At 45.5% G+C, this 26,716-nt stretch overlaps 1 protein-coding gene across 1 annotated transcript in view; it reads left to right on the top strand.

Moving 5' to 3' along the window:
* LOC115094232 (trichohyalin-like) overlaps window positions 1-14,677 on the top strand; it is a 40,244-nt gene extending 25,567 nt beyond the window's left edge. The window contains exon 7 of the mRNA XM_029607065.1: window positions 12,687-14,677. Within this exon, the coding sequence (XP_029462925.1) occupies window positions 12,687-12,756 (70 nt within the window). The 3' untranslated portion in view covers window positions 12,757-14,677. The remainder of the gene's footprint in view (window positions 1-12,686) is intronic.
* The last annotated feature ends 12,039 nt before the right edge of the window (window positions 14,678-26,716 follow it).

The following is a 26,716-nucleotide window of genomic DNA, read 5'->3' as shown; positions in this document are numbered from 1 at the left end:
GTGGGGAAAACAGTCTAGGTTAGGGTTTTCTTAAATTGTTGTGGAGTAAGGGCTTGGGAGGCCTTGATACACCGGACTTAACAGTTATACAGTGTTGCTTGTCGGCTGTGGTTTCTGTGGGAATACTTTGCGGATGAGTATAAATATTATGTCCTGAATTTGTTAGTTAATATGAAGTCTCCAAAGACACCGGTAGGATTAGTACATCTTGTTGACATGAAAATTCCTCTTCATTACCATGGTTTCCTTCGGGTAACCGTGTTGGCCTGTAAATAAAAATCTAAATGAATAAATACAGTTAAAAGTGGTGAAGGTTGGATCCTGCTAAATCGTTACTTTGGGCAATCTAGAGTTTCTTTCTGGGTTAGACAGAGGTATCTTTTGTGTGTGGGCAACTCAAGGCTTGCGGGATCTCGTAGCGCTTTTTAATCTGGAGGAAGGTTATCTGAGGAGCTCTGGTCAGCTTCAGCGGAGGGTATCATATTCCTCAGAAACATTTTTATGGCTATTTACAGAATATACAGTTATTTAATAGCCCAGGCTATTGAGCCTGGGCTATTAAAGCAGGAAAAGACAGTTTGAGAATGAAATGGAATTGGCGAGGGGAGGTAAACATTCAGTATTAATGTGGTATAAGTTCTGTTTGATATAGTACAGTACTGGCAGGCAGAGTTAGGAATAGTAATTAATACCAGTTGAATGAAGAAATGATTTGAAGAAGGTGACCGTATTCCAGTAGAAGCTGGACTGAAAGAGATGCCGTTCAGATGAATCCATCGTTGCTACATACCGTAGATACAGTGAAAAGATATAAAATGGGTTTAGCTGATCACAAAATTGTGCCGCAGATGCAAAATAGCGCCAGGGTGGATGGTACACTACATTTTTTGTGCCAGGGGGGTGTTCTTTTTCGGGAAAGGGGCTCTTACTGTGCTTGAGCGAGTTTACAGGGGTACAGACACCGTTTTGTGGGCAGGCTCTGCGGTTTGGAGAGTTTATGCCTTCTGGCCCACTCTCAAGGGGTTTTAAGTTGTTTTGGCGCTCCTGCTTGCGCTGCCATGTATCCTTCAGAAGTGGATTGCGGAAACCCCACCATCGCTCACTTTCTGGTTGTATAAGGTGATGAATTTGTTGCAATTAGAAAGGCTTGAATGGTACCTGTAGGTTATAAGATGGGCTGGGGGGGGGGGGTCTTTTTTTTTTTTCTCATACCTACCAGAAACTTAAAAGCAATCCTTACTCAGTCTGGGTCAGACAGATGATTGGTAAACGGTACATCTGTTCCTGGGGGAGGGGGGATGATTGGGGTGTGGGGGATCCTGGAATGCGTGGCTGGGATGGACTTGAGGGAGAATGGAAGGGTGGGGAATTTTATTCTAAATAAAATGTGCTAGCGTGACAGCTGCTGTTTCTTTACCAGGGATAATGTAAGCTTAAAGAACCTTGTGCTTGGAGAGTTGTACACTATTTGGAGACGGATTGCTGTGTGTTCTCCTATGCAGTTATTATTTTCATGGCTTAAGTTTTGCTTCTGTCACTGTCATGCGAATAAAGAAAAAGGAAAAAAGAAGGAGATGAGACAAGAGAGCAAGAGTGTGAATGATTTGGGTTGGGGCAGTGAAGGAGAGAGCAAGAGTGTGTATGTGTGCGTGTGTGTGGCCAGGGGGGATCAGGGAAAGGAGACAGCAGAGGGGATGTGTGAGCAGTGAATGGAAAGAGCTAGAGTTTATGAGTGTGAGAGAGGGAAGGGGAGAGTAAGAATGTGGGGGGAGCCAGAGGGAAGAGTAAAGATGGGAAGCGAGAGGGACAGTAAGGGGAGAGTTGGGGGGGGGGGGAGAAGAGGAGGCAGAGTGTGTGGGGGGGGGAGAACAGGGGTAATCAAGAGTAAGAGGGAAGGACAAGAGTATGGAGGGGGAAAGGAAGATTGAGAGGAGGGAGCAAAAGGAGAGCGCAAGAGGGGGGGAGGGAGAATGGGATAGCAAGGAACAGAAGGTTGAATAAAGGAAAGAAGAGAGCAAGGAGCAGGGAGAGAAAGATGAGAAAGGGGCAGAGATGGCAGGAGATGGAGAGAATCCTGAATTGGGAAGGAGGAGGATCTAATCCGAGGTGATAAGATAAGAGGAAGGGAATCAGGAATGGAGGAGAGCGTGCAGGAGATAAAGGAGGAGGAAGAAAAGGAGGAAGAGACAAGGAAAAGGAGAAAAAAGAATAGAGCAGAAGAAGGGGACAGAAAAAGAAGGAAGTTTCCAGTTCGACAGACTAAAAATCTTGATCTTGATGGATCAGATCAGGCTATTATTTTCCCAACCAATTTTTCCGCCCTTGCTTTAGAAGAACAGTAGGCTTAGGGATGCACTGGATACAGCTGCACCAGGTCATTTTGCACACGTAGACCCGGTGCCTCCATTACGTGGTATCATTCTGGCTTGAAAATCTTTGACACTCAGAAAGGAAGTGGCTTAAGCATAGGTTACCTGAGGGTGAACTCAAGCTCAAAACTAATATAAAGATTTATCAGCCGTCAGATGAGCAAAGGAGGAACATTATACCAGTATTTTAAGAAAAGCAGAAAAGAGGCCCTTACAACTTTATAGACTTGGTGCTTGCATCTCGGGCCTGTATTCTACTTTGAATCCTTCTTTATGTAAATTAACTGCTGATGATTTTGCGAGTGCTTTTGAAACCAAAATTTCCAATGTATCCCCATCTCTGGGTGAAGGCTATGCACCGATGGGGGCCATAAAAGAATTTCTGCTCCTTCGGGGCTGGATCACCCAGGCTTCCTCTTTTCCCAGGGCCTGAGTCCTTTGCTGCTGGGGGGAAAGATTTCTCTTTCAGGGGCTGGAGTGACGGGGCACCTTTAGATTTCCTTCCCTGGGAGAGGTACACTTCTTTGTTCCATTGTGTGAACTGTGGAGCCAACAGCAACACTGGAGGCTTTTGGTTTAGTGTCCAGAAATAAATACTTTATTGATGGGTAATCAGATTAAGAAATGGCACGACTAACACAGTCCTCAGCACCACAGATGATCTCTTTCCCTGTTACAGTCTCTCCTCTAACTGTGCATGGGTCTTTCAGTACCAGGGAAGCACTCACCCTCCAGGGATTGAATAAAATGAGGTTCCCAGGTGGACAGGGTATCATTTTATGTGGGCAGGAAAAACACTTCCAAAACCGGCAAAAAACAGGTAACAGTCTCTGCACAGAGAGTCCAAATTTCCCTCTCTCCCCAGGGACTGAAGACTGCAGTTGGGTGTCCTCAGTGATCTCGGGTAGTTCCTACTCACAGTTAGTTAATGTTTCCAGTTCTCTTTTTCCATCTCTCACTCTGTGTGATCCCTGATTATACAGCTCTTGATGTTCCATTGTAGGCCAGGAAGATGGGCAGCAAAATCTTCCTCCCTGTTCTTCTGCTTAACAAAAATCCTTGACCCAAAACGGAAGATAACACCAGAGTGTCTGTTGCGTCCGTTGGACTCAGAAGGCTTCGTCCCACATGCCTCACCTCAATTCTCGCTTTCTCCACCAGCCTTGGGAAAATGGTGACCGCCGCGTCTGCTTGCTGCACTCCCGGCGTCCCTGGAACGGCTATGGCAAGGCATTCCGCCATGATTCACCTGAGGGCCTTCTAGGGTGCGCACGCGCATGCTACCCACGTCTATATTCCAACGTTGGCGCCAACCACGGGTGCATCCCCCTCGAGTGACATCACAACATCTGGGTATTTAGGCTGCCCATTTGCTGACTGACTTTGAGTTGGCAAGGATTGGATTCGTCCGGTCTAAGCTGCTCTGCCGCTTCTTGCTGCTGCTGGAAGCTCTCTACACCCTCCGGGGTTCTACTAACTTGGGTACCCGCTCCTCGGGGGCCCTATACTTCTTTCCAGCTGCCTATCCAGTATCCAGGTACTCGCTCCTCGAGGGCCTGAGCTGTCTATCATGAGCTTCCGCTCCTGCTCCAGCTTCCTCGCCTGTTCCAACCTCCGCTTCTGTCTCAACTTTACCTTGACCTTTGGACTGACCTCCAGGTTTTTGATTCTGGTACGTCTGTTGTTTTCCTTGCCTGCCACCAGCCCTGATCCTTGGACGGTTCTCCCCTCTGCTGGGCTTCTGTTCCGGGAGACCGCTCCTAAGTCCCAGCGGCCCGGATCCTCACGGGCTCCTCCCGGGGGGATCGCAGGCTTCCAGTGGCGAAGCGCCTGTCTGCTCTCCCGGCTCCGTGCCGCCTCCCGGCCATCTCATCTCTGTGGAGTTCTCTTCTCATCTACTCTTCATCCACACGGCCAGCCCAAGGGTCCACTAACCCCAGCGATAACGTGATTTAACTACTCTGAACAATTTTGTATCATCTGCAAATTTGATTACCTCACTCATCATATTTCTTTCCAGATCATTTATACATATATTGAAAAGTAAGGGTCCCAATACAGATCCCTGAGGCACTCCACTGTCCACTCCCTTCCACTGAGAAAATTGTCCATTTAATCCTACTCTCTGTTTCCTGTCTTTTAGCCAGTTTGTAATCCACGAAAGGATATCGCCACCTATCCCATGACTTTTTACTTTTCCTAGAAGCCTCTCATGAGGAACTTTGTCAAACGCCTTCTGAAAATCCAAATATACATCATCTACACGTCCATGGGAGGCTTATAAAACCCGTTCGGGGGGGAGAAAACAAGATGGCACCCTGAGAGGGAGCAACTTCATATCGCTCCAGCCCTACGCTTCATCTTTAAGCTAAACAGCGCTATTTTTGTACTATAATGCCTCATAAGAGGAAAGGCAAAGTCCGGGTCTTTCCACCCGACCCAGACATTGCTGCCAGTCAGTGTTTAATATCCGAATACTCCCTCCAACCACCGCAACTGAGGGCGGCAGTCCCCGTTGGAGAGCAGGCGAGAGGAGAGCCTTACTCACCTGGGGAACTTTCTCTGAGCCCTCCTGACCTCAGGACGCCGGTCAGAGCTTTGCTCCCTTCTGTCGATCGAGGAGCTGAGTCGCATACTGATGACATCGGGCATACTTCGCTGGGTGGCCCAGACGCCGATCGGAGAGGCAGGATATGTCCTGGAACCCCGAGGGTCTGAGGAGCCGAGGAGAGGAGTGGAGTCGGCAGCGGATGGTCCCAGAACAACGGGAGAGACGAGTGGACTCGTCGAACTCGGGGTAAGAACTCTCTCCCAGCAATTGACCAAACCGGCGGTTATAACCCTGGATAATATCTGGGAACTCATGGTGAGAATGTCTTCCAAACTAGATAATCAAACCCTGAAGTTGGACGAGATAGCAGCTAAGGTTGGGGTGCTCGAACAGGACACGAATCAAAAGTTTTTGGAGCAAGATAATTCTATAAAGAAAATTAACGATGATATAAAAAATCTTCAAAGCACTAATGCCACAATGGTCTTAGAAAGAATTTCATCATTAAGAAGATTAGAATCGATCGAAAATCATATGAGACACTTAAATCTAAGACTTTGAATTTTCCTATAATATCTGGGGTAATACCCTTGTTATCCTTTAAAAAATTTGCATTGGAGGTTTTAAAGATTCCTCGGAATGAGATACCAGCTATTAAAAAACTTTTTTTCCTGCCTAAAAAAAGTAGCACACTGATTGCATTTTCCTCTCAAGTCTCAGATTTTCATAATCTGACTGATTACTTAGAAAATTCTAATGTTGAAATTATTGATCGTGCTGTGCTCTTTGTGTCTTTCTTTGATGAAATAGCTGTCTATTTAATTATGAAGAATTATTTTAAAAATATGAATGTCCTTTCTGTGGTGGGCTTGTTCGGGTATACCCCGATCTAGCTAAGTCTACGCAGCAGCGTAGAAAAGAATTTCTACTTATGAGATCTGAGACCATAGCAGCAGGGGGTAGTTTTAAATTACGCTACCCCTGTAAATGCATAGTACAACTGGCCAGAAATACGTATGTCTTCTTTTTACCAGATCAACTGAAGGATTTCTTATCTGGCAGGAGACCTCCCGAAGAGGTATAAAGAGGTCTATATGAAAAATTGGTGGTGACAGGGCTGAAAAATTTGTAATTGTTTCCATTATTTACTCCTCGTATAGTTTCTTTTCTCCCCAAGTTTCCTATGTAATAAGAGAACTGTACTTGTAATAGGAATTATTTGGATTTTGTTCTTTTGATAAGGGCAGGATAGCTTGCAGATTTACACTGGCTCCCAATAGAACAGAGAGTTCATTTTAAAACACTATGCACAGTTCATAAGCTAATTAATGACGAAAATTCTTAAAACTCTTCAAAAAAGGCTTAAAAACATGGCTCTTCAAAAAAGCATTTCACAGTGAGGTAGCAGAATAACAACACATACACAAAGGAGGAAGTCACCAAGAAAAAGCAGAATTGCTTATTTTTTTATTATTTTCTCACAATTAAGTATTAAATTAGAAAGATAGTTAATCGTAAATGGTAACCACACCCATTCCCCATTTAGAGTATATTATTGAACTATGTAACCATATAATAATGGCACCCTATGATAATTGAGAAACCACATATTTGTGCCTAACTGTAAACCGTTGTGATGGTGCTCTACTAAACGACGGTATAGAAAAGTTTTAAATAAAATAAATAAAAAATAAATAGCCCAATATTTCGTTTATATTGTCTCTGTATTTCCGATACAAATATTATGTTTGTATATTTGGTTTAAAAGTTGATAAATAAAAAATTAAAAAAAAAAATCCTACTCTCTGTTTCCTGTCTTTTATTTATTTATTTATTTTTTATTTTTCTATACCGATGTTCCTGTAGCTGCGCGTATCCGCTAAAATCCTGGATCGGCGCGCGCAAGGCTGCCGATTTCGTGTAGCCGGCGCACGCCAAGCCGCGCAGCCTGCCTCGGATGGAACTTGCTTTCGCCCTCCCCTCACCTTCCCCTCCCTTCCTCTATCTAACCCACCCCCCCAGCCCTATCTAGACCCCCCCTACCTTTGTCGGGGGATTTACGCCTCCCGGAGGGAGAAGTAAATCTCCGCGCGCCAGCGGGCCGCTAGCGTGCCGAGACGCAACCTGGGGGTGGTTCCGGAGGGCGCAGCCATGCCCCCGGACCGCCCCGGGCCGAAACCACGCCCCCAGGCCCGCCCCCGAAACGCCGCGTCCCGCCCCGAAAACGCCGCGACGATCGGCTCCGCCCCTGACACGCCCCCGACACGCCCCCCTCGAAAAACCCCGGGACTTACGCGAGTCCCTGGGCTTTGCACGCGCCGGTAGGCCTATGGAACATAGGCGCACCGGCACGCAAGGCCCTGCTCGCGTAAATCCAGGCGGATTTACACGAGCAGGGCTCTTAAAATCTGCCCCTTAATCTTTCCGCGATGGCCTTATCTTTTCTAAGTGCTCCTTTAACCCCTTGATCATCTAACGGTCCGACTGACTCCCTCACAGGCTTTCTGCTTTGGATATATTTTAAAAAGTTTTTACTGTGAGTTTTTGCCTCTACGGCCAACTTCTTTTCAAATTCTCTCTTAGCCTGTCTTATCAATGTCTTACATTTAACTTTCCAACACTTATACATTATCCTATTTTCTTCTGTTGGATCCTTCTTCCAATTTTTGAATGAAGATCTTTTGGCTAAAACAGCTTCTTTCACCTCCCCTTTTAACCATGCCGGTAATCGTTTTGCCTTCTTTCCACCTTTCTTAATGTGTGGAATACATTTGGACTGTGCTACTAGGATGGTATTTTTTAACAATGACCACGCCTCTTGCAAGGGAAAATAGATTGCAGGGGTAGAATAGGTGAGAAGCACAATCCAGATGTATTCCACACATTAAGAAAGGTGGAAAGAAGGCAAAACGATGTAGTGTATTTCAATATATTTATAAATGATCTGGAAAGAAATACAACAAGTGAGGTAATCAAATTTGCAGATGATACAAAATTGTTCAGAGTAGTTAAATCACAAGCAGATTGTGATAAATTGCAGGAAGACCTTGTGAGGCTGGAAAATTGGGCATCAAAATGGCAGGTGAAATTTAATGTGGACAAGTGCAAGGTGAATGCATATAGGGAAAAATAACCCATGCTATAGTTACACAATGTTAGGTTCCATATTAGGTGCTACTACCCAAGAAAGAGATCTAGGCGTCATATTGGATAACACATCGAAATCTTCGGTTCAGTGTGCTGCAGCAGTCAAAAAAGCAAACAGAATGTTGGGAATTATTAGAAAGGGAATGGTGAATAAAACGGAAAATGTCATAATGCCTCTGTATCGCTCCATGGTGAGACCGCACCTTGAATACTGTGTACAATTCTGGTCGCCGCATCTCAAAAAAGATATAATTGCGATGGAGAAGGTACAGAGAAGGGCTACCAAAATGATAAGGGGAATGGAACAGCTCCCCTATGAGGAAAGACTAAAGAGGTTAGGACTTTTCAGCTTGGAGAAGGGACAGCTGAGGAGGGATATGATAGAGGTGTTTAAAATCATGAGTGGTCTAGAACGGGTAGATGTGAATTGGTTTTTTACTCTTTCAGATAATAGAAAGGCTAGGGGGCACTCCATGAAGTTAGCATGTGGCACATTTAAAACTAATCAGAGAAAGTTCTTTTTCACTCAACGCATAATTAAACTCTGGAATTTGTTGCCAGAGGATGTGGTTAGTGCAGAGTATAGCTGTGTTTAAAAAAGGATTGGATAAGTTCTTGGAAGAGAAGTCCATTACCTGCTATTAATTAAGTTGACTTAGTTTTTGGGTACTTGCCAGGTTAATATGGCCTGGATTGGCCACTGTTGGAAACAGGATGCTGGGCTTGATGGACCCTTGGTCTGACCCAGTATGGCATGTTCTTATGTTCTTAGAGCTGAAAGACGTCATAAAGATGGTAATGAAGGGAAAAGAGATGGAAGCTGAAAAGGGAATGAGGAAGAGACCGTGAACTTGGAACCCTGTGGGGATAGAAGACAACATTTAAAAATGATTGGTGTTGCTAAACTCAACTCAGATTACTCTTCCCTGTTCACAGTGAAAGAGGTTGCTTGGTACTGGGCATGACAAAGCACCCACTGCACCCACTGCACCCACAGGCAGATCTGGCTCCTATGCCTGCGGGTGGGCTTGCAGCAGCGGAAAGTGGTGACGCTATGGAAGAAACAACTTGGGGGGGGGGGAAGAGGAGAGGAGGGAGTAGAGAGAAAGCCCGCTTCCCCGCAACTGCTCACATAACAGAAGAGCTAAGGCAGACGCATAGGAACTAGGATGGGGATGGGGACCATGTCTCCCCTTCTCCTTTTAAAAGTGGACGGCTATGCCTACCCACTTTTTAACAAAAAGAAATGTGTTGGAATGTCTGGAGTCCCTTGCCACGCTCTCTAACACATGTGGATGTCATGGATCCCGAAGCAAAGTGAAGCTGCTGAGCCTGACAGAGCTGATGGCAACAACCAGTGAGAGCAAAGGTCCTGAACTAGCATATGCTGAAGTATCCATGCTGGTTCATTTCTTGCAATCAGTAGGGTTGCTATCTCACCCCAGATTAACCAATTAGTCCAGTTGAGGTCTAATTTTGCCCCATTGCATGCATGGATTTGCAGTTCTGATTGTGCTATTGATTTCCCTAACAAAATTACCACTACAAATCCATGTATGCAATGGACAAAACTAGGATTAGATCATCCTGTTTGGTTGACCTGGGGTGAGGTGGTACACCTTACATTCTCTGGGGCCGATGTAATAAAACCTGTGCTAAAATTGGAGATAGATTTTAGCACAGGTTTTATTTACCGCGTGCATCAAATACTTGGGTCTCCGCAGGATTCAGGAAGGTAATGATATGCAAATAGACCAAGCACAAAAAAAGCATGCTAAAATGGAAGAAAAGTCTTTATTTGAGCCTGGCCAATTTGCATGCCAATCCATGCACACACCCTACCCCAAAAAACACGTTCCCGGCCTCCCAGGTACCATGGCCAAGCCAGAAAGCTTCCTCTCCCTCCCTCCCAAAGCAGAAACCCTCCCCCACTGGGCACCTTGAAGGTCTGGATCTGGATCTGATCCAGTAGCATGTCCGAGCCAGCAGGTTTCCTCTCCCTCTCGATGCAGAATCTGGGATCAGGGGTCCTCCCTCCTTTAATAAAACTAACTCTGAAGACTCCCTCACTTCACTGGGAACCCTGGCTGGAGAAGACTCCTCCAGATGGCCTGTTCTCTCGCTTTCTAGCAGGTGATTGGTCCCTTCACTGTGACATGTTAGTGAAAGGACCAATCCCCTTTCAGAATTCTTAAAGGCCAATCTTATGAAAGGGGATTTGTCCTTTCACTGACTGCTGAAAGTGAAAGAACCTATCAGCAGCTGGTGAAGGAGTGAATAAATTAATATCAAGTGCCAGACCCTTGATCTCTCTGAGAGATCCAGGGCAAGGTTGGGCAGGCAGCAGCCATTCGGTGGCAGGAGGATAAGAGCAGTGATGCATTGGGCTATGTTCTCAACCTCTGCAGATGTGGGCCCAATGGCTGTTTTAAACCGCAGGGGACTCTGTATAGCTGCGTGGTTCAAAGCAGCAGTCAGGCTGGACGGCAGAGGAGAAGAAAACTGAGGCCTGAGGCACCAGTGCTTTCCTCCTCCCGCCACTGATCAGCATGGGAGGGGAAGAGTGAGTGGAGGGGGGAGAAAGAAAGAGAGAAAAAGGGGAGTGGAGCAGGGGAAGAAAGAGAGAGGGGAGGGGGAGAGACAGTGAGGACAGGAGAAGAATAAGGGGGTGGGGGGAAAGAAAAAGAGAGAGACTGATGGGGGACGGGGAACAGAAGGGAGGGAGTGGGGAGGCGGCAGAGCTTGGTTGGCTTGGTTCCCTCCAAATCAACAAGCCATTCCACTGCCCTTTAGATGGGGCCATAGTAGGGTCCGTGAGCATGTGCCGGCTTAAACCCTGGGCTTACTTGAAACATACTATTGCTACCACCAGATCTGCGATTGGCTCCTGTGGCTTGCTTTTGGATTTTAGATCTGATTACTTGCCTTGCCAAGCCCACGCTCAAGTCAGGTTGAATAGATATTTTCTGCCCTGCAAGACTTAGAACCAGGGAGGATAACTTTCAAACAAATGTGTGCGGCGGCATATACGTAAGTATATGGCTGCGAGCAAATATGTTCAAGTATTTTATAACCTGCACATAAGATATATATGCATTTTATTAAAAACGTGTATCTCTACCCCGCAACATATACGAGCATGTAGGTTTATGCGCAAATGCATGCAATGCATTAAAACCATGTATATCAATGCATTGTGTACTTTTCCCCACCTATTTTAAAAATATACGGGTGTATATTTTATGCCTGAAAGTAAAGTGGGATTTACACGCAAAAATCGGGGCTCATGTTAGTAAGTTGGCCAACTTTAAAACATGCGTGCGTAAATTAAATTAACCAGTTTAGCAATTAGTCCACTAGTTTGCCCAGTCCTTCTCTGGGTCATCGAAATCCTCCTGGTTCTTCAGCTTGAATGCTTCCCTGTTCACCAAGACTTCCAACCCAGAAGATAGTACACAATAAATAAACATGTTTAACATCACTTACGCCAGATAATAAGCAGGTGGGAGCTTGAAGGAAGTCAATGTTTGGGGAGCAAAGAGCATGAAGAGGAAGCACTGTACAGCTATCTGGTGAGCCAATCAGGGAAGGGGCTGGAAGATGGACGGAGGATTGGTAGGGGGGGCACTGGTCAGGGAACTGAGTGGGGGGTGGATGACAGGGGCTCAGGAATAGATCAGGGGAGAGTTGTGTAGGTAGGAAGAGGGAGAGGATCCAGAATGGTGTGGGGTGGTGGGGGCAGAGGGGATTTGGGTTGGGAACAGGATGACTGGGGAGGACCCAGGATTGAATGGGAATCAGAAAACTGACATTTACTGGACCCCCACAATTTCTGTCTGTGACCCTGCCAGTCAGAGCCAGGAGACAGCAGTAGTGGGCTGATCCATATTAAAGGCAGCAGCGGGTGCTCATCCTCTCATCAGCAATTATTCCTATTTAGAGAGGGCGCACACAAGGCAGAGGGGACTCTGTGAGAATGTGCACTCTTGATGTGACCCTGGCTGTCATGATGTGAGGAGGGGAGATGGAGAAAGAAGACAGGGAAGACAAAGAAGAGATGGTCTGACTGAAAGAGAGAAACTGGCTGCATGTATATGTGTGTGAGCAGGAGATGGGGTTGTTTGTCTGTGGTGTGAGAAGGAGGCTCTGTGTTTGTGGGCATGTATGGAAGCTATGGATGGTGGTGGTGTGTGTGTGTGTTTGGGGGGGGGGGGTGTTGGACTTTGAGGAAAGAGAAGACCAAGGATCAGCTGGGATTGCTGTTCAAGACCCTCGCTGGCCTAAGAATTGGAGGGGTTCCTCCTCCAAGCTGTACCTTCAGTGCTAGACATTGGCAGCTGCAACCTCTACCCTCCCTGCTTAGACTTGTGAGCGCAACTTCTACAGTGCAACCAAGATCCAACTGGCTGTAAGGGGTTGCAATCTGAACCCAGGTCCCTTGCACTGCTGCACACAATGCTACATCCTGAACCAGTGCGTCAGTCCTGGAATTTTATCAGTGACTCGATATTATCTGGTAGCAGATACCATGATATGGGGATCATTTAGCAGGAGGAACTACCTCATATCCCTGATGACAGAAAATCCCTTAACACTATTATTTTACTGCTATCTTTCAGGTTTGGGATGGCTCACCCTAAGATGATGCAGGAACTTCAGTCCCGTCTGCATAGGCCGAAACCTAAGTGACGTCACCTTTTTCCTTGGGCTGATCCTGAAAAACTACTGGAAGCTCTCCAGTGAGGACTGGGTTCTGGAGAGCATGCAAGATGCCAGCCCACTAAAACGTCAGACTCCTGAATGACTATAATCCAGCCAGTAACCATGGAGGAAAGGCCTAGGATGCCTCTGGATAATGAATCATTAACCAATGAGAAGCTCACAATTCTACTAGGCAATGATCGAGTCAGCAACCAATCAGAAGAGTACGCCTCACTGATTTTCTAGCTTGCAAACACACAAGCGAGACCCAGCACTAGCATGCTCTTAGCTGATCATGTAGCAACACATGGAGACTTCAGTCCCATCCCCTTTCCCTGTTTGATGTACTTTCTACCTTCAGTTTGGATGTAAACCGGTATGATGCAACCACTAATACCGGTATAGAAAAGAATTAAATAAATGGAGACTGGAGTAAATCTCTATTATAGTCCTTCCATTGGGTCATTGCTTTTATGGATTTGTAATGTACAGTAAATCAAATACAATTCTGTTCGGCACTAGGTATGTTTAATGAAAGCAGAAACATTTAGCAATATTTTCTCTCTGAAACATTCAGGGGCCAGTCTAATCTGTATTTCATTCTGGTTTAATTTAGTTATTGTAGATTGTATGTTATTCATGAGGAGATATGGGTGTGTGAAGTATTTTGAAAATTCTTCTTGCTTAGCTGCTTCCATGGTTACAGATGTAAGTAAAATGGGGGGTGCTGCAGTGCTGATAATCATCAGAATTCCATGCAGGCAAGCTGGAATACAGCACAGACAACTAAAGAGAAAATCTTCATCAAAACGCAGGCAAATGTACATATGCATATAAACATAACATATACAAAGAGAAAGAGAGAGCCCTTTCATTTCTCCCAGTTTAGGATTAAACCAATCTTGTTTGAGGAGGAAGCATAGTGATAGTGGGGGTAGCTCCCCCATGTGGGAGAAAGCAATTGATGGCTTCCTCTGATATGTAACCCTCTGATCACCATTTTACTGCCTGGAAGGTTTTAGTTCCCCTAGTAGGGGCAGCATACTGCCAGCTGTCCCTTGTTTTGGTTATGCTGAGGGGAAAGGCCTCTGGGGTTTTCAAAAGTGAAGCCTGGGATGGACTTGGAGTCAGAGAGCCATCCTTTATTTTGAAGAACCATTTTTAATAACGCTTTTTTTCCCCTAAGCTGGGAGTTTTTTTCCACCCTCCTGGACTCGTGTATTTTTTCCCCTCTTTTCTGTAAAAGAACTTCTATGTTGTTTTTTTCTGGATTCCCTTGAACTAGGGGTTCAGCCTTTTGTTTTTACATACAAAAGGGAGAGATCTCTTCGCTGAGAAGGAACCTGGGATCGTCTGGATCCAGAGGAGGGATGATGATTTACAGCCATCCACAGGAGAGGAGACAGCGGAGAAAGGAGTTGAGTGAACTCCTAAAAGGGCTCACTTACATCTGCTGAAGATCTTGGGAGAAGAGGCGTACAACCAGTATCATTTTGATATGATGAGATAAAAGAGAGAGGTGAAAGAAAACTACCGGAGAGGTAGGAGATAGATACCTATGGGCTGACTGCACACTTAAATTATCCACTTCATGGGAGAGAAGCTTACAACTGCCCCTTACCATGGGAAAGGAGAGAAAAGATACATTTCAAGAATTTGGATAATTGGCTTTTATGACTATTAATAAATGAAATATCTATTGAAGTCACAAATTTATTAAGAAACCTGACTGTAACATCTATATCTTAAGATAGAGTTGTAAAGATCATTTCATCATTGCACATCAGTTCAGTAAAAGTATTGTTAGACACCAGTTCAGTTTCCGGTGTGTTTTTGTTGTACAGTGACAATAGTGTTTATCACTGCTGTATAAAGAATTTTATTCTGGGAAATAAATACATGCAATCAACGCGCAGGGCCTAGAATACTTTTTTTCCGCCCTGCTCAGAGAATCCTGACCACTCAGATCTTACAACATTATGGGAGACTGTAGAGTAAAACCCGTGTGTGAGATATGGTCTCTGGGACCTTCTATCTGGGACCACCAGCCTAGGGATTAAATATTTTCCGGCACCCGACTAAGGACCCTGTTGTGCATTGACCCAGGTGACTTTTGGGAAGAAATTTCATTTTTTACTGTTTCTGAACTGTTTTGCGGTGCTTTGAGTCAAAACCACTGTGTTTTAGTGAACTGCCATATTAATTCAAGATGGCTGCCATTCTCACTATAGGGCCATGATGCTATCAAAAGCATGCAAAGAACCATTGAACTGCAAATGTGTTAACATTTGTAGAGCATGTTTGCAATAATTGACTAATCCCGAGCTACAACGTGGAATGCAGCATCATTGCATTTGCCATGCTGATGACGTCACTGGCTAAATGTGTGAAAAGCACCAAGATAAAGGGGTAGTCAGAGTGGAGGAAGATTTGAGTGCCTTTAACTGCATTGAGAGTGGTTCAAGTGAGAAAATGACTTTAGATTTAAAACTGGACCATGACCATTCAACCACGATTCCTATTACAGGCTCACTGAAGTGATTAAGACTTTTTTTGCAATCCCTGTTGCGGGACCGCTGAAGAAGCAAGTGCGTTTCGACGCCCAGAAAAACTGATCTGGGATGAGAGGCACCATCAGGTGTCGCATCGCAAAGGTTTTATCACCATCTTCACCACTGCAGCACAACAGAACAGCAAGTAAGAACCATGTCAGGGCCACTTTTGGCTGGGACCTTAGATCTGGGACTACCAACCTGGGGGTTACATATTTCCAGATACATATATATATATATATATATATATATATATATATATATATATATATATATAAAACATAAGTTAATTTTTTAAAAGACAAAGTGACAGAGAGGAGTGAGGAGTGGAAGATGCAGACAGAGAAAAAGCATAGAGAGATAGAGAAGAGACAGGCAAAAAGAGGAACAGACAGAAACAGAGGGAGAAACAGATATAGAGAGAGAGATCAGTGAGACATAGTGTTGGGGGTTTGTCTAACTGCTGGCCACAATTAGCCAACCTCAGTTAGCGAAAGAACTCAAGTGAAAGAGAGGCCGCAGAGAAGGCAGATGACTATGACACCTGCTAGAAATGCTGTTATTTTTAGAGAGTCATTTCCTGATGTCTCAGGGAATTAAAAGTTATTATTTTTCCCAAAGGCTGTGCAGACACTAAAAATGCTTATGTGCTGAAACCATGAGAACTGTTAGGCCAAGGTCAGACCAGGAACCTGGGAGTAACAGGGGGACGACGGCAGTAAACACCAGACAGTACCAAGCAGATGTACTGAAGGGTGATAAAAACAGGAGGGAGGGAGGGAGGGGGACTCCGTTCCTGCTTTTTGCAAGTTAGGATAAAGTAAGCTGGGATGTGAGAATGGCTCGCGTCGCCTGTCACTTATTTCAGACTTCAGGAGCTGCACAATTTCATCTGTCATTAGGAACGTAAGATTTGCTCTCTTTAAATATATCTTTCAATACCTTTCTAATCATTATTATTCTTGCTGTTTGCGATTTTTGTGTTATTATCCCTTTGCTTAGTAAGTGCTGAAACAAACTTTCCATCTAATCCCTGGATCCTGGTGCACTGACTCAGTCTATGTGTGCATGTTTGTTGGTGTAGCCGAGAAGCCCCAAGGTATCTCTCCCTCTTTCCTGAGAATCAGTCCCTCGGAAGACCTGTGGGAGGACAGGCAAGCCCCTCGGTATATTCTGTGTGTGTGTGTGTGTGCGGCCAGAACCCAGAACACATGGGAGAATAAAAGAGGGGGAGAGAAGGAAAGACAATGAAAAAGGGATAGAAAGATAAAGACAGAGAAAGAGGGAAGGGGAGAAAAGAGGAAAGACAGAAAGCGGAGGGATAGAGAGAGAGAGGAGCTTTGCTGAGATAGGGCAGGGCTGGAGTTAGGTATAAGCAACACAGGTGCATACCTAGCACCCCAAATTCGGAAGGAGCCCAAACACTGGGACTCTCCCTGTTGCTCTGTGATTTCCGCGGGAAAATCAACCCCCACCCCCTCCCCAGTCTTCTGCCTATGGGAGCCATAAAATTAGCTCTGGGATAAAGAGGAAGGAGAAGGAGGGGGGGGGGGGGGGGAGAGACAGAGAAGAAAGAAAAAGGGGAGGGAGTTGATGGGGGGAAAAAAAGAGACAGACCTAGGAGACGGAAGAAATAGAAAGGGTACGGAGTGAGGGAAGAAGACTAGAAGGGAAGGGGGCAGACCTGATGAGAAGGGAGATACAGTAACAGGGCAGATGGCAGTGGAAAAAGACCCGAGTGGTCCGTCTGCTCAGCAGGCCTTTTTCAAATGATTTAATTCCTAGGATAGCTGCTGCTCCGCACGGGTTTCCCCATTCATCGTGGGATACCCCTTGTTCTTCCTCTTCATCCTTCAGCCACTGGGATCCTCTGTGTTTATCTCCCGTGCCCTTTTGAATTTCTTTACCGTCTTTGTCCTCACTGCCGTGATCCACCGCTCTCCTAACTTTACTCCTTACTCAACCCCCTCTGCAGCTTTCTTTCCATCAAAAAAAAGGTTTGATTCCTCTCCTCTCTCACCCAGGGTTTACATATTTAGGTCCTCCTGTCTCATCTCAAAGCTCTTTTGTTGCAAACCCAACATAAAAATAAAGACACTTGGGGGGCGAGGGATTTTAATCTCCAAAAGCATGGGTTGAACTCATGCGCCCGTTACAGGGACTCCCCTGAAACCCCCTGCCTGCATCTTTACAGAAGTTTCCCCAGATTGAGTAAACCTACGCCTGCTCTTACGAGAAAGGAAGGAGTCCCCGACTCTGTGCCTAAGGCAAAAAGCCGAGGGTGTAAGACAGCGGGAACAGCAGCAGCTTAAAAGTTTAATGCCTCGGCCCTAGCCAGGGCAGCAGAGAAGGAAGAGAAAAAGCCACTGCCCCTTATTAGATTCGCTTGTATTGTTCCTTAAAGAATCGCTCTCCTCGGAATGTCTATGACTTTATCACACCATGTGCCGAATAAATAAACTAAACCTTAAAACCAGCCTGGGGAAAAAAGGCACAGCAGGAACAAGACAAGGCTGGAACTGGCGACAGGCAAGGCACGGGCAAGAACCAGCAAGGCAAGGGTCGTAGACAGAACTGACTTTGTTGGATGGGCACAAGTTTAACATGGCTGGGCTGTAGGCATGCAGGTCTGAGACCTACTAGTTGTATTCTTATTGATAAATAATGCCATATACTGCAGCCTGCAATGGCTTTCTAAGTAGTTTGCAACAGCCATTATGCATCATGTGTGAAACTTTAAAACATTTTACCTCAATTGTTTCAAGCACTTACCAGCATTAAAAATTCCTTATTAATCTGTATTAATTTATTTTATACTTATTGTAGTTTATAAATGCACAAGTATATCATGTAAAAAGCAAAGAAAACAAACAAACAGATCCAAACAATCATGTAATAAAACAAAAATCAATGTATTCTTTCATGAATTCTCTTTGCAGAAAGCCAGAAATCATCATAAAACTACAATAAAATATCATTAATCATCAGAACAGGTGCAGAGCAGAGCTAGGACAATTCACATTATAACCAACATTAAAAAAAATATTCAAATTCTGGTGTCACCTCAACAAAACATATCCCTCCATTGCTAAACATTTTGTGAAGTAACACAAACTCCTGCAAAAAAAAAAAAAGAGACATCTAGAACCTTCCCATACCATACACTCACAGCACTAACTCTCTGTTGTGATTCTGCCCTCTGGGCAGAGACTCTTACCTTCTCTCTGCCTGCCCCATGGCCTGGAGGCCGCAGTCCCCGGTCTTTCTTGTGGCTGGAGCCGCTCCTCAGTCTTCCCTCTGCGGCTTGAGAGCTGCCAACAATGCTGGGCCTGTTCCTGGGCCTGTTCCTGGCCCCGCCCTGCCCTTGGGGGTTAGCAGCAGCATGGCCACTGGCCATGGTCCTGCACAACTTCCTGTTCCTAACGCACGGGCTGCGTCTCTTCACAAGATTTAAAGGGCCCACCGCCGGATATGCCCTGGGCCCCACCTGATGACTGTTTCCTGTCTCAGCCCTATAAAAGGGCTTCTCCAACACTTCTGCCTTGCTTTGGAGTTACTTGCTCCTGGAAGTCTCTTCTTCTAGCATGCTGTTAGGGCCTTTGTTGGAGTGCCATGTCTTGCTTCCTGAGTCTTTGTGGTTTCCTAATGTTCCATGTTCTGAGGTTCACTCTGGTAAGAGTTGCTAATTCCTGGCTTCTGACTCCCGTCCTGGCTTCTGACTCCCTTCCCCAAGCAGCTCAGGTCCTCATGAGCACCTCCTGGAGGGACCTTGGGTCTCCTGTCTGTGCTGCCTCCTGGCTTCAACACCCACTGGTGAGCCACTAGCTGGCCCAAGGGTCCATGAATCCAACACTCTCAGGACTCAAATAACAGTAACCATATGAAAAAGCAGAAATGCAAATACTATACCAGGCCCTAGAACATTCATACATCACCTAGAGTAACAGAACAAGCCAGACTGCTACGGAGAAACTACAAGCTAGCAGAAATATTGGACTTCAGTCTCACACAGGCAAAACAGAGACTGACCCTTACCTAAGGGTCAGTTTTGTCTACCTAACAGGCAGACAAAACCGAAATAGCCTGAGAAACTAGACTCTGAACAGTGGATAATGAAGAGAGAGCAGTTGATCCCAGTCTCTCTTTCCCCCCCCCCCCCCCCCCCCCCCCACACACACTTTTTCCTTGTCAGTCATTTCCTAATTCCTTTTAAGGGTCTCTCTTCTTGTTCTGGTTTCTTCTCCTACTGTCTTCTTCCCTTCTTCCCTCACACACATACAGAGGTTCATGCTCTCTCAGATAATAGAAAGAGCAGGGGGGGATACTCCATGAAGTTATTTTTTACTCAGCGAATAGTTAAGCTCTGGAATTCATTGCCAGAGGATATGGTTACAGAAGTTAGTGTAACTGGGTTTAAAAAAGGTTTGGATAGGCTCCTAGAGGAAAAATACATAAGCTGCTATTATGTTAATTAATAAGCAATAGTAGCTTGTGATTGATCTGTTTGGGAACTTGCCAGGAACTTGTGACTTGGATTGGCCACTGTTGAAAACAGGATACTGTATCTTTTAACTTAATGTTTTTTAAATGCCTACAATGGGGCATGATTAGTTAATTGTACACTGATGTGATATTTAATTTTGAACGTTGGTATAAAAAACCCAACAAATTAATTAATGGACCTTTGGTCTGACCCAGGATGGCATATCTTATGTTCATGCTTTCTCACAGACTCCCTCACACGCACAAGCTCTCGCTCTCATATGCTTCCCCCCCCCCCCCCCCCAAACTCTCTCTCTCATTCTCTACACACACAAGCTCTCACACACACAAGCTCTCGCTCTCATATGCTTCCCCCCAAACTCACTCTCTCATTCTCCACACACAGAAGCTCTCACTCTATCATACATTACCACCCACAAGCCTTCAATCTAATATGCTTTACCACATACACACGCTCTCACGCTCACTCCCCAGCTTCCATTCTCACACACTTAGATGCACACCCAGATTCCCATTCTTATACTCACAGATGCATGCCCAGGCTCCCATTCTCACCCCCCACTCACACATACCCAAGCTCCCATTCTAATCCACCCACACAAACTCCCAGGCTCTCATTCTAATCCACACACCCAGGCTCCCATTCTCACCCATATACACACGGGACCTTTTCATTAGGCACAGCCAAATTCCTACTACTGCTGTCACGGGGATGGGATCCCGCGATGGCCTTGCTGCTCTGGAGACAGACAGCCCAGCCTCCTCCTTACTTCCACTTTTATGAATGGGAATGACATTAGCTTGTCTCCAGTCCTCTGGAACTACTGCCAGTTCTAAAGAAGCATTGAAAAGGTCAGCCCAGCATAGCTGCCAGATTTCCTCTAAGTTCCTTTAGTACCCTCAGATATATCCCATTTGGCCCCATCACCTTATCTACTTTAAGTTTAGTTAGCTCCTTATACACTGTTCTGAAAATCAATTGAGTTTTACCTCACTTTGAACCTAATTTGTGTGCTCCAGGCCCTTCCACAGTGAACATCAAACAGAAGTATTTGTTAAGCAATTTTGTTTTTTCCTCATCAGCCTCTACATATTCCTCCCTTTCATCTGAGTCTCACACTGCCACTTTTGCTCTTCCACCTATTACTAACATAACTAAATAAGTCTTCTCCCCCATTCTGTTTTACCATTTTTGTTATTTTTTTTCTTCTATTTGAGCTTTCTATTCCTGACTATTTTCCAGATATTGTCGTCTTTCTACTATCTTTTGTAGCTTATGAACGCTAACCTTATCTCCCTTACCTTTTCAGCTACTTCTTTAGAAAACCATAGCGGCCTCTTTTTCCTCTTCTCTTTATTTACTTTAACGACAATATTACTTGTCCTTATGATATCTCCTTCTAGATTTGCCCACTGCTCTACTACTTTACCTAGATCACAGGTGGCAAACTCTGTCCTCGAGGGCCACAAACGGGCCAGGTTTTCAGGATATCCACAATGAATATGAGCATGAGATAGATCTGCATGCTCTGCCTCCAATGTATGCAAAACTATCTCATGCGTATTCACTGTGGTTTATCCTGAAAACCTGGCCTGTTTGTGGCCCTTGAGGACTGGAGTTCGCCACACCTGACCTAGATTTTCCCATCCAGCTAATGACACCTTGAGACACTCCCTCATAACAAAGGGGCAGATGCAATAAGGTTGCGTAGAAAGCAGGCACTGAACAGTCAGCACCCGCTCTCTTAACGTGTGCAAGGTGCCCCAAAGGGGGGCGCGTTAGCTAACGCAAACCCAAACTGTTTTCGTGACTGTCGTACCCTGGTCACAAAAATCGATGCCGATAAACCCAGCATCGGTTTTCGTGACCGCCGGGCAGCAGTAAGGAAAATCGATGCTGATAAACCTGGCGTTGGGTTTAGCCGCACATTTTTCTTTTTGCATCAGGAGTGAATGCCCAACAACCTCATTCACATGCATGTGATGAGCGCTATTACATTCACTCCGCATTGGACATGCATTGAATATGCGCTAATCCGCTTATTGCATTAGGGGATTGATTTCTGGAGTACTGTGTTCAGTTCTGGAGACCGTATCTACAAAGAGACAGAGACAAGATGGAAGCAGTACAGAGAAGGGCAACCAGGAAGGTGGAGGGTCTTCATCAGATGACATACGAGGAGAGATTGAAGAATCTAAATATGTACTCCCTGGAGGAAAGGAGGAGCAGGGGTGATATGATTCAGACTTTCAGATACTTGAAAGGCTTTAACGATCCTAAGACAATGACAAACCTTTTCCATCAGAAAAAAATCAGCAGAACCAGAGGTCATGAGCTGAGGCTCCAGGGGGGGAGACTAAGAACCAATGTCAGGAAGTATTTCTTCACGGAAAGGGTGGTGGATGCCTGGAATGCCCTTCCGGAGGAAGCGGTGAAGTCAAAAACTGTGAAGGACTTCAAAAGGGCATGGGATAAACACTGTGGATCCATCAAATCTAGAGGACGTGAATAAAGAGCATACAGAATGCTGAACAAGCAACAGCCCTCAAGATAGAAGGGCTCAGAATAGAAGAACAGGAAGCCACTGCTGCCACAGCCGTCGCCACCGCCGAAGTGCGCAGAAAGGCTGAGCTAGAGATCGCCTCAGACCTGTTGCAGTATAAGGGAGAAACAGCAGCCCTTGAAGCCATAATTAAAGGTCTTGTGTGGGGGGAGGGGGGAGTTGTCACAGCCACGAAAAGTAGCAGACACAGGGATCAACAACCGGGGCCCGCAAGGCCAAGGGTGGAAGGAGGCGGCAGAACACTGCACGGAGCGGCAGTAGCCACAGAGGCATTCACGGAGCGGGCTGCCAATGGTATACCATCTTCACGGAGCGGAAGGAAGGAGGGCTGCCATCTCCCAAATAATAATAAAAAAAACCCCAACCAGGGGTGGGTAAGAGTATGTAAAATTACCAGTGAGGTCATAGGCTATAGGTATTGCCAATTACTAGGCTTGTTCAATATTTGTTTGTTAATGTGGCTCGCGGAAATGGGGGCTACTACCTGGAGATAATATCCTTGTTCAGTGTACATACACATGGTTGTGACTCCATCATTGCTCTGGGCTTCAATGGCAAGAGGTAATGTGGAAGAAAAAAAAAAATTGTATTCACAGGGAAGCTAGGTGTAGCTGGGCAGATACTTTACTTTCAATGCATGTCCAGCATAGCTCTCTGCTTCAACGGCAGGGGGAATGAAGAAGGGAGGATCTGTATGTGGATTGCATAGTCTTGGTGGACAGGGGCAGGGGTGTGGCCTGCTTATTGCGGCAGTTGCTACCCCTAATTGAGCCAGATGTTCACTTGATGCAGTTCCGGCGCTGCTCTCTACATTGATGGTGGGGTGGAGGGGTAATAGAACTAGAGAGTATTAGAAGCCAGGCGTAACAAGTATGAGAGAGAGAGGAAAGAGAGAGAAAAAAAAATACATGGCTTGCTGGGCAGACTGGATGGGCCGTTTGGTCTTCTTCTGCCGTCATTTCTATGTTTCAATATGTTTCTATATTAGTGCCTATACAACCTGCGTCCAACTGCATGTTAAGAGTGTGCTCGGCTCAGCGCACCATATTGCATCAGCCCCAAAGTTAGTTATCCTAAAGTCTGGGACTCTTGCTTCTAAATGAACCTTCATCTCCTGTGCTCTAATACTGAACCAAACCAGCTAGCGATCACTGGATCCCACATGATTGCCCAGTACAACATCAAACGTTGCTCCCAGGTCCAGTATCATCCCCTTCCATGTGGGCTCTTACCAGTTGATGGAACCGTTCTCCCTGCAGAGAATCCAAGAGCCCCTGCTTATAGAAGACATCTCAGTCAGTATGTCACAAATCAATATCTGACAGATTGAAATCCCCTAACATAACACCTCCCTTTTCATAGAAATGTTGTGACTATCTTCTATTAAATCTTTTTCTGTTTCTTCTCTCTGTGATGGAGTTCTGTATATTACACACCACAAAGTAAGTGGAGAACTAAACACACCAATGGGAAGTCCAAACAAAATATGAAAAGGTGTCAAGGCGAGTAGATCATCAAAGGCACGAAAGCCATGATAGACTAAAGGCAGTCTTTTATTAATTCAAGCATTGTAGATGTCAGGCAGACATATTCCTTGCACATATCAATAGCGCAGGGTTTTTCCAAATTTCTTAGTCCCCCGACACGGCCGTGTTTCACTTGGGCTGCATTGGGAGGGACAAATTGAGTGCAATCTTTGCCAAAATACTTGACAAAAATGAATTAATAAAAGACTGCCTTTAGTCTATCACGGTTTTTGTGCCTGTTGATGATCTACTCACCTTGACACACATTTTCATATTTTGTTTGGTCTGTATATTATACCAATATAAATAGATGTTCCATTCTTTCTTTCCAGATTAACCCTCAGTGCCTTCTCTTTCTTGTGACCGTCGTTGCCCGATGTCTTCACTTCGCCCTCTTTACCTCTATGGCGACTCCCTCCGGGGTTGAAGGACGGCTGGCTGCCACAGCGTCTCCCTGCCGAGTTCCTCCAGTGACCCCGGACTGGCTCAACACTGCAAATCCGCCATGTTGCCTGAAGCCTAGGGCACACGCATGCTCCAATTGAAGTACCAGCAAGGGCGCGAACCTCAGGGGCGTCCCCCTGAGATGACTTCACCTGCTTCCGATATTTAAAGGTCTCTGATATCACTAACAAACTGGGTTAGCAAGGAATGGATAAGGACTCGTTCTAGCTACTCTGCCTCCTTGGACTTACCAGAGATACCCACTCCTCGGGGGCCTCGCTCTCTCTTTGCCTTTCAGGTTTACAGACAGGAACCGGTACTCGCTCCTCGAGGGCCCTCGTTCCTGACTCTCTGCTGATTCTCTTCTGCCTGGAAGCTATCGCTGGCTACATCATTGTGAGTTGCCATTGCTCTCTCAGAGCTTTCCCTGGAACTAGGTAGTCGCTCCTCGAGGGCCTACCCTTTCCAGCTGCTGAGCCTCTCCGAGACCATTATTGTGTTGTCATCTAAGTTCTGTTCATGAACTCTGCATACCCTGCCTACTCCCGGTCTACCATTTCTCAACAGCTCAGCCATCCTGGGATCGCTGTTCCAGTATCGGAGGGACTTCATACTCCCCACCCCCCAGACACTTCAGCTCACTACTGCCACCTCTGGTGGTTTCAAAAACCCTGTTTAATGAAAGAACTAGTGTGTGTCTGTCTCCATACTTTAAGCCTAGCCCGTGGGCCCTCTCGGGATCTCCCTCAAGGGGCGTGGTCATCTGCCACCGGCCCAAGGATCCACCCACAACTAACACCAGAATTATTACAGAAATAACTTCTCTATCTGATTGCTCCTCCCATCAGCATAGCGGATTATTACACTTTACCTTTTATACCCTGCAGTTCTCTTGCTTTAATATTATTTTTTAATATAGTGCCACTCCTCTTCCTTTTTTAAATTACTGGTCCTTCCTAAATAGATTGAAGCCCGGTATAACTTTATCCTAGTGATGATTTTCCAAATACCACATCCCCGTGACAGCCACTGCATTCAAATCAGCTTCTTCCATGACTGCCTCAAGCTACAGAACTATTTTTCGTACACTATGAACATTGGTGTACAAAGTTTTACAGATGTTGCCCTATTTCCCATTTCTATGCAAGTGTGTTTTTTTCCTTGTCTTATAACTTTGACTTACCTTACAGGTGAATTTTAAAAGCCCTGCACGTTCCAAAACCGGGGAAATATGCGAGTATCTCAGGCCAGCGTGCACCGAGTGGATTTTAAAAGGGGTGGAGTGTTGGCATGGTCTGGCTGGGGCACGGGCCTTCTTGGATTTTGTAATGAACCCAGAGTGTAAATGCTTACACACACAAGCGTGCACAGAGGACCCTTACCAGGTAACTTTACTTCTGCCATGGATGGCATGTAAGTCCTGAAACAAAAATAAACTAGGCTAGACAGTGGGGATTTAAGGGTTTGGGATAACAGGGTAAAAGGGAGGCTTATTAACTGGGGGGGTGGGGGGGTTAGGAAGTCTTGTCCTGAAACTGGTAATTGTGTCACATGCGTATCTACCAAAATCCCCCCATTTACACAGTAGAGGTAGCATTTGCATGCATATGCACGTGTCCATATAAATTTGCACGCATATGTACGCAGGTATAGCTTATTTTATATCATGTGCACATATATGCACAGATGTTATAAAATGGCCACATCCATTAGCTTGAGCTGGCATTTGCACGTTTATCTGCACCTGTGTCCTGGTTTTAAAATTCACCTTTTAAGGCTTTCTTTGTCCATTCCCGATGATCCCAATTTAAAGCCCTCCTCAGTATGTTTGTTGGTCAATACTTGAAGACACTGCACCCCCTTCTTTGACAGAGGTTCTGCTCAGCAGTCCTTGAAACATAATTCCATGGTTCTGGAAGCCAAAACACTCTTGCTGACACCATCCACACAGCTATTCATTCATTTCCAGAATACGAGCTTCTCTGCCTGGGCCTTTATCCTTGAATGGGAGGGTGGAAGAGAATACCACCTGTGCATCTATCTGCTTTACTTAGCAAGCCATGAAGTCACTTTTGATATATTCTGTGTGATACCTAGCAGTATCATACACACCAAAATGGATGAGCAGCATGAGATAGTAGGCAATAGGCTTGAGGGTTTTGTCAATATCTCCCTAATATCTTGGATTATGGCACCCGGCAGACTTCCTAGGATAACATATCTGGGCAGCAGATGAATGCCTTTGTGCCCTTCAGAAGTAAGTCATCAATCACTACTATCATCTGCCTCCTAGGTGCAGTGATTCTTGTCTTGCTGCTTTGGGGTTTGGCTATTTCAGTTCTTCTTCATCCTGGGCTGG

This window comes from Rhinatrema bivittatum, chromosome 6 (assembly GCF_901001135.1).
Source record: "Rhinatrema bivittatum chromosome 6, aRhiBiv1.1, whole genome shotgun sequence".
Taxonomy (NCBI): Eukaryota; Metazoa; Chordata; class Amphibia; order Gymnophiona; family Rhinatrematidae; genus Rhinatrema; species Rhinatrema bivittatum.
This window is presented reverse-complemented; position numbering and strand designations above follow the sequence as displayed.